This window comes from Megalops cyprinoides, chromosome 6 (assembly GCF_013368585.1).
Source record: "Megalops cyprinoides isolate fMegCyp1 chromosome 6, fMegCyp1.pri, whole genome shotgun sequence".
In the NCBI taxonomy this organism is placed as follows: Eukaryota; Metazoa; Chordata; class Actinopteri; order Elopiformes; family Megalopidae; genus Megalops; species Megalops cyprinoides.
Window position 1 is genome coordinate 8,184,278 of NC_050588.1, and position 8,205 is coordinate 8,192,482.

At 46.5% G+C, this 8,205-nt stretch overlaps 2 protein-coding genes across 2 annotated transcripts; both read right to left on the reverse strand.

The window, feature by feature from the left end:
- Nucleotides 1–256: 256 nt before the first annotated feature.
- Nucleotides 257–4,051, reverse strand: LOC118778919. The gene is made up of 3 exons (XM_036530718.1): nt 2,548–4,051; nt 1,153–1,269; nt 257–562 (listed from the first exon to the last, which is right to left on the reverse strand). The coding sequence occupies exons 1-3, from the start codon at nt 4,049–4,051 to the stop codon at nt 477–479; spliced, it is 1,707 nt and encodes a 568-aa protein (XP_036386611.1). The 3' UTR covers nt 257–476.
- Nucleotides 3,961–7,957, reverse strand: LOC118779514. The gene is made up of 2 exons (XM_036531662.1): nt 7,864–7,957; nt 3,961–6,580 (listed from the first exon to the last, which is right to left on the reverse strand). The coding sequence occupies exon 2, from the start codon at nt 6,546–6,548 to the stop codon at nt 5,724–5,726; it is 825 nt and encodes a 274-aa protein (XP_036387555.1). The 5' UTR covers nt 6,549–6,580; nt 7,864–7,957; the 3' UTR covers nt 3,961–5,723.
- Between the last annotated feature and the right edge of the window lie 248 nt (nt 7,958–8,205).

An 8,205-nucleotide genomic window follows, 5' to 3' on the forward strand; every position in this document is an offset into this window, starting at 1 on the left:
TTTGAAAAGCCTCGCCCACACACAGTGATCCTCCAATCAGTGCTTAGCAATGATGACTAACCACTATAAACATCCCCTGAAGATTCCCTTCAGAAAAAGTTGCAGAAAGGGAAATATGTGAATTAGGTAGCCAAGTGTAACTTCTCATCATCAGAAGAAATGGAGAAAAGGTGTGCAAAAGGGACTCAAGGTATTCTGATTCCTGGTAAGTCACTCAATTAGATAATTTGCACCATGTTAACATCAGAGTACGTGGTAAAGCTTGACTAAGCTAGGAACAATGTCCGTGGAGTGGGGCGGAGCTTTGCAAAGGATCAGTTTCTGATTTATTGCACCTAACTTTCACTCCTACGAGCAGAAATGTTGTCAGTAACTGTTAATCTGTGTTGAACTACCAAACCGTGAGCTCTGGTCCCAAATGAAATGTCCTGGAAAATGTGTGGCAGCTGATGGGATGGAACCACAGGGATTCGGTGTCACCGCTGGTCTCCGGGCGATTCCTCTCTGACATACCTTCGCAGGTATCGAATAGCTGATATTGCACTCACGTTTGCCAAGAGAGCTGGGTATAATTCCAGGGAAAATTATTTATGTGAATCAAGCATGTGCATTACCTTTGCAGTTGCCTCTGTTAGGGCACATTAGATGGTATCAATGAAGCTGACAAGAAAGTTAGTGAACAGATTGTTCTTGTGAAAAAGGTTCACTGTTTCACAAACTTGCAGCGAGTTTTTTTAATGACTGCGCCATGCTTTGATTGGAAATAAGGAAAGAGACAGGGCTTTTGAAGTTTTTGTGAACCAGGACCGACACACAGAAAGGCAACATGGATGCTACATGCTTAACCAAAGAGCAATGAGTAAAAAACAGCATTCAATATAGTCAATGTTAGGGACACCACATTAGGATGTACTTTGTACCATGACGAATGCCATTGAAAGGATAGTTCTTTTTCAATATTTTACATTTTTGCATAACTGGCTTACAACATTATTTTGATTTATGGATTGCTGTCATTATTGCTGTTATGGTTGACACGGCATTCAGCCTGCATAAAGGACAACATTTGTACCATTAAAGTACCCCAAAGGGTCTGGCATCTCATTGACAGCAACACTACTGTTTGGTTTTTGTTTGTTTTAATGTGCTTACCTGTTTTCCAGGTGTCCTGGGACTGCGGGTTAGCGGACTTCAGCACCCACGAGGCAAATGCAATGCAGACCAAGCATATGTCAGACTGGTTGAGCGTGAAGAGGAAGCCCTCCTTTCCTATGGAAGAAAAAGAAGAGGAGATAAAAAGATGTACTGCAGAAAACATCTACTTTTTAGAAATGTTAAAAATCTCCAATTTCACAAGACACAAATATGACCGTAGGACATATGATGGCATATGACGACGTATGGTGATATGAGGCCATGACTGTCCTCGTTATAAAGGTGGCTAGGGACTAGTCTGTTGGCATGTTCAATGTCTTGCATTGACCCCTAGCCCAAGAGAGTGCTGATTTGTTTGAACAGGAGTAATATTAGTGGCCCAACTCTTTATGCACAGTTGAAACCTCTCTCAGTTCAAACACTCATTCATGTGTCTCTGAATCTCCAGCTGTGATCTGTAGCGGCATGTGCTTTCCCTCCCCAATTCACTCAGCCAAGAAGGGAATCAGACAATGTTCTTTAGAGGTTTATCTTTGACAACGGAACTGAAAGAGCAGACATCCGAATTAATCCTCCCCCTTGCAAAGTAGCTGTTGAGAGAATGGAAAATCATGTTTTGGAAGGCACAGTGCCAATCTTACAGTTTGTGCATATAAATAGGCTGTGACAACACTTTTCACATTTGGTGCAGAGACTGGGGAGTCAGTTTACAATTATGAACGATTTCCGGGATTCTTAAAAGTGCGCTGTCCATGACTGCAAGGGCTTGGCGACAGAGATTTAGGGAGCTAAGGTGTCTCCCACTTGCCCCGCCTCTCAAAAATAGGCTTTAAAACACCCCTCAGTAACCTGGGAGCTAACACCTTGTAGCACGTAGCATACTGCAAATATAGAGTGCTCATTTATTGCACAAGCTTCAGGAGTAAAACCTAATGACAGAATGCAATCAGGAAAGAAGACACACATCTGCTGCTCTTGATCCCAGCTGCTCTTTCAGATGAGACAGAGATTTAGGTGTCTGTTTTGCTTGTTCCACTGGAGCCTGGCTATTTTTACCCTTCCCTTTGAGTCAAAGATCTAAATATCGCCTGGCACAGTGAAGCAACAGTGGTGGGGGTGGGGACCTCAGAGGGAACCATGGGTAGTGAACCAGGGGGATTGATCGCACTTGCTATAGCACCAGTGCATGTGGGTTGTGACAAAAGATGAAGTGGGTCAATGTGATGTTTGAATTATATGTCACTGGTTCTCTGGGCCAAACACTAATAACATAACTCCTGTTGTGACTGCTCCATACTTTTGGACATAACAAAAACACGCTAGAAAGTATCCTCAAACAAACATAAAATACTGCTCACTCATTACAGAATGTTCAGAACAATGGAGCCATACTTGGAATAGAGATGATGGCTTGGAGATCTGCGCATCTCTTCGACTGCTCTGCAACTTCTCTGCTGAGCTGATTTTCCAGGTAAAAGACGTTGGGAAGAGGAGGGATGCTGTCTCGATTATCCGTAGTGCTGACTGGGTCCATTGTCCTAAAGAGCGATTTCCCCTTCCAATCCGTGGCGGGAAATACCATTGGGGTGGACCTACCACGAGAGCCACTCAGAATGCCAGGGAAACGCACTCTGCGTAAAGAGAAGGGGTTTCGCCAGAAGAGATTTGCCCAGCAGTCTTTGTCTGAGAAAAAGTGTTCGTACATTTCTGGCCCTGCTGAGGCATCCACAGGCTCACAGGTCCGGCTGTTGAAACGAGTCACCACGCGGATTGGCACATGGTCATCCTCATCCTCTGATTCAACTGGCGAGTCGTCGGGAAAGAAGTAATCATATTCCTCCAAGAACCGGAGCTTCCGCTTCCCTGATCGTGAGCAGGAGAAAATGGGAATGGATTTGTCCTTGCGGTCATCAGGTCTCTGAGCCAAGGGAAAGAACGTATTTCCAGCTTCGAACTCTGAGAAGAAATAATCATAGGTCTCAGGCAGGGTGAGATCCCCAGTATCAAGTGGGACCACTGGGCTAGCTCTATCTGAAACACCAGTGCCTGCCTCCTCTTCGGCAAACGGATGATTGAAAATTCCAGAGAAAGGCACCATGTAGCTCTCTGACAAGGCTTCTCCTGGGAGAAAAGTTGGGGAAGATCTTGGAGAAGATCGTTCCAAACCACTTCCCCTCTCCATGAGAAATTGGTCACAAATTTCTTCTGCTTTGTGGCAAAGACTGAAAAGCATGCTGCTTTCTTCCTCCTCTATCACAACGGTAGGCAAAGACAGACCATTAAAAGCCTGCGACTCTTCCCAAAGAGCCTTCAGATTCTGCATATGTATGTTCTTCAGCATTGTCCTTGAGAACTGGGCACTATCTGAAAACAGAGGTTGGGAAACGATATTCTCAGAGCACAGCATCATCCTTTCCTCAGCATCGTTGTCAGGCTGTGCACAGGTTGGATCCAGGTCACATTCCCACCACACCCTACAAGTTGACTCTGGTGATCTTCGAATTCTCGGTTTTGTGTCTGGCGGCTCAGGGCTGGGGTTTGTGCTGGCATTGAAGGCTTGGAAATACTCTTCCTCGAATTCGGAAAAAAGGGAGGCATCCCCGGTGGAGCGGTCAGGCTTGGAGTCATCCAGGTGTGTGAAGTAGCCGGAGTCTGCTGCATCTGAAACATCCGCCATGGCGCTGTCCTGCAGCTGGGGAGACTCGCTGGGGATGTGAGCGTTGTTCACCAACCTCAGCTGTATTATGTCATTTATTGTCAACTTTTCCATCTCATCCCAGAAGGAGGAGATAGCGTACACAGGGCGCGTTGGGTCCAACATCTGATCCAGCTCTCTGTTCTCCAGCTCATCACTGCAAGTTATTTGCTCTTGGGGAAAAGCAGATTCACTCTCCATGCTACTATCAGCATTAAGCTGGTGGGTGTGAACATCACTGAGGGCAGGAGATGTGTTCTCCTTCAATACATCTTTGCTCCGTAATTCCTTCACATCACCCTCTATCCAATGCACTGGAGACTGCATGAACTCAGAGCACTCATCGTCAATTACACACTCATTACTGTCAGTCTGTGTCAGGGTCTCACGTTTTTGGCAATCAAGCATCAAGCTGTCCTTCGGATCAACTTCAAGAAAGTTTTCGCTTGTGTTTGTGGGGTTACTGGTAGCTAGTACTGTTGCATGTTCTAGGTGGGGCTGTGCCACTGCCATGTATTTCCCTGCTGTGTGTGTTGTGGGAAAATCTGACCTTTTTTCAAACTGTGGATAAAAATTATCATTGGTGACAATTAGGGGCTGAGTACTTTCAGAAGCAGAGAGAGTGGAATCTCTTTCATGGGTTAAATGTTTCACCTGTGCATCATCTTCTTCAATAACACACAGACAGGCTACACTGTTTTCTTGTAACTGCACTGGTTCATCAATCGCAAAGTCCCCTTCTATTTGATGATCTAGACAGCTTTCATTCTTTTGAGATCTTGCATCATCTCCAGAATAATCAATACCATTGTAGATGTTAGGAACAAAGTTTTCTGTCATTTTGGGCACTAAAAGACATCCTTCGGCCTGCTCTGAGCCAACCAGCTCAGTTCCTGAATTCTGCTCACACACACTTATGCACTGCAAGCGTGGCAATACATTTTGTTTGTCTGTTACATCTGGGCGTATGGTTTCTTGATCTGGAGGATCTGGAAGGTCCTGTCTATTAGACCTCTCAGGAACTATTGTGGAGCATGGCTCCTCAAAACCAGGGATGAGCTCAGATAAGCAAGGGTTACCAGTTTCTGCCAATTCTACAGAGACGGTTGTCTCTGGAGAGCTGCTACGCTCTGGACAATTCTGAGCTGTGCCATCATTCTGCGTGAGTGCCAGCATGCCATGTTGACTGTCTTCTTTTCCATCCTCCTTAGAGGGTGGAAGATGATTGAGGGATCTTGGAAATTCCTCCTGGTGAAAGTCTGTGCGCAAGACTAACATGCCACGACCAGAGTCATCTTGAGCTGAAAACAACAGCTTTGCAAGAAGATGCTGGTGCCTTGGGGGGATACTGGTTCCAACAGGAGCAGATTCTGATGAGTCTGTCCTTTCATTCACCATAGCACAGGTGGGCGGAGAGCTCTGAAGTGCATCGTCCATCTGTGGAAGTACTGACAGGTTGTCTTGACTCTGGGGCACAGCGCTTAAATGTGAATTACAGTGTAAATTGTGCCCAGCTGTCAATGTCTGTCTCTCTTGGAGATCATCTACACATTGGTTCTTTTGAAGCTCTTCCCTGTATGCTTCAAAACTATTGTTAGTCTGTAAGACAGAAGAAAGCTCCTGTGCAGGTGGCCATGAACTCTGAACATTTTTCAGTTTGTGGTGTTGGGCTTTAGTTGAAATAGGGGGTTTACTGGATTGTTTAGAATCAGGGTCTGCCAAAAGGTGCTCACAGTCATGGGAAAAATATTCAGGGGTACTGTCCAATTCCTGTCTCTCTGGCTCCAAAACACCCAATCTCTCTGCTTCTGAAACACTCTGAAAGGCTGGGTCCTGCCCCTCAAACCCATAGCCTGTTCCCAGCAGGTCTTCACTACAGCTTTTTTTTCTTTTTTTTTTTTTTTGCCACGGCGTTTTCCCTGGGCCGCGGCTGGCCGACATTCACGGTCACAAACCATCGTTCTTTCTCTTTCCTGGGTGCCTCGTTTCCATCTTTGAGTGGTTCGTCCCTCTCAGGTGTGTCTGGACTAGGCCCTGCTACTGCACCCATTTGTAATCCCAGGTCAGGGTCAAAGGAGGAGGCAGAGGACCCTGTTAGAGATGACAGATCTCCATCTGCCCCCTCTTCTCCTGTGTTCCCTCTTTCCTGCGATCCTTTAAACCCAGACAGGAGGTCCTCTTCAGTGGGACTGCTATAAAGTCCACTATCCTTGCTGGTTAATAGTGCAGATTCTACAGCCACATCATTGGAGACCTGAAGTACCCTCTCATCTGTAAGTTGCTCAGTGGACCCCTTATTCCCCTGTTCAGCTGATTCCATGGTTAGCTCGATCATTCCAGGATGGTCGGTTTTAACTACATGCTCTTCCTCTGCTGTCGCGCCCTCAGAGTCCCTGGGTGCCCCATGGTTTACTGACTGCTGACACTCATCCTCCTTACTGCCAGGGGAAACGTCCTCAGGGCCTTTAGCGCCACCGACACCGCGACAATGTTCATCGGTCGGCCCTGTGAAATCCGTGGTGCCGTCGATGGAGCGGCGGGACCCTAGCAGGAAGCATTCTGACTCGTCGAAGTCGCTCAGGCCCGACTCGTCGAGGCCCGCGAGCGCCGCCTGCCGGAGGTCGCATTCCTCGCTCTCCTGGTAAAAGGAGTCCCAGTCTCGCTCGGCGATGTGCACGCTGTAGTCCAAATCATCCATGCTGAGGGAGAGGCCTCTACAGGCACCAGCATCTGCAAAGGTCAAAACCATGACTGAGTGTCAGGAATTTACATGGTCTGTTCTTCTTTTCAAATAATGTAATCAAATAATCTTCATTAATGTTTACATAATGTTTATATCGACTTTGTTATATGCTAACTAGTCTCAGCTTCGTTTTATGCTAGCATATGCTTTCTGTTTGCATTTGGGTTGTAGCTTAAAGATTTGTATAAAGATACAGAATTCATATTGTCTCAAATGGAAAATGTTTTTAAAATGCAACCAATAGGTGAAAAGAAAAAAACCTCAATAACGTGCACATGACAAAGAAACAGAACATGAATCTTTATATCACAGTTCAGCTGTTTCCTATTAAACAGTGAACAGTTTAATAGGAAATAGTCTTTTCCCATCCCAGAGGATATAGTCTGTTTCCCCCCTTCTCAAAAAGTGAAAGCCGACCCTGCGCCCAGTCACAAGAGGGATGGAAAAACAGCCTGGGCCAGGCAGAGGGAGGGGAGCAGTGGAGTAAAGTGCGTCAGGGGAACGCAGTGGGGCTGTAACAGATCCCCAGTACAGAATGCACATGGAGAGTGTGTCATGTGACGGGCAGCGACGCCCCTGAACCTGTAGCGACACACTGCGAGTTGCACAGAATTTTACCACAGCGCTACAGAAAAACAGCAGGGTGCGGGACAGAGCACCTGTTGGGTCCAGCCGCCAGTCCCAGTGTTATCATACATGGGCAGGCTGACAGATCATTCAGCACATGTTGCAACTTTGCTCATAGGTGAACAGACAAATGTCATCACAGTCCATGACTCTATAAATTTTTTCTAGCTAATGTAGTGTTTATTCAGGAAGAACACATTCAGGCAAGGTTTCATATATTCCTGAATTCATGAAAGAAGTCAATACGAATTTTATGATGAAAAATTCTATTTCCAACTGGTTAAAAAATCATTCTCCACGCTCTTCTCACTGGGTGCTCAATCCTAACAGAAATATAACTGATCAATGATAGTGGCCTTCAGAGTAGAGGTAAATGAAATCTATAGAACACTACTGCCAATGCCAAACGTCTGATAATGAGATGTTACTGTGTGGCCCAGCTCCCTCATGTCACTCGCTAACCATTAACAAAGCTGAAACGTAAGATTGAGCTTGCAAGTCTGAAGCCCGGAGAGGTCTGCAAACAAGGACAAGCATTTTCCCTGCAGTTAATCCTTTCTGTTGTCATTGGGCAACCAAAGCAGCTTCTCATCATGCTTTAGTTGTTCACCCCTGCATGTGTGGAGCAGGAACATGGTCCTACCTGTCACTGTGGCTGTGTGGTACCTCGGAGTTCAGCGGTGCCAGTCCAGCAGAATCTCCAGGAGTCGGCTGTGGCATGGCAAGAGTCTTCCCGAGGCTGTTCTTGTGTGTGGGAGAGTGCGGCTGCCCCATTCACCTGTTATAAATAGAGCGGTGCTTTCTGGTCACATGGAGCGCCCTGCTCCCGGCGCCTTTAGCATCCAGCAGAGGCGTACTGTTTCAGCACCTTAAATAGAAGCCCACCCCCAGCCCCTGGAGTGCAAAAGCACTTGCACGCTCTTCCACATGTTGTTGGCATTGTGTCTCTGGCTTACCGCGGCCTCCGCTCCCGCTGTGATGTCAT

Excerpts from the sequence above, each read along its gene's own strand:
- LOC118778919 (XM_036530718.1), bottom strand. The coding sequence starts at position 4,051 with ATGGAGAGTGAATCTGCTTTTCCCCAAGAGCAAATAACTTGCAGTGAT. Across the intron at positions 1,270-2,547 it reads AGCCATCATCTCTATTCCAA|GAAAGGAGGGCTTCCTCTTC; the intron begins GTATGGCTCCAT and ends TTTCTTCCATAG. Across the intron at positions 563-1,152 it reads CCAGGACACCTGGAAAACAG|CTCTCTTGGCAAACGTGAGT; the intron begins GTAAGCACATTA and ends AATTATACCCAG.
- LOC118779514 (XM_036531662.1), bottom strand. The coding sequence starts at position 6,548 with ATGGATGATTTGGACTACAGCGTGCACATCGCCGAGCGAGACTGGGAC.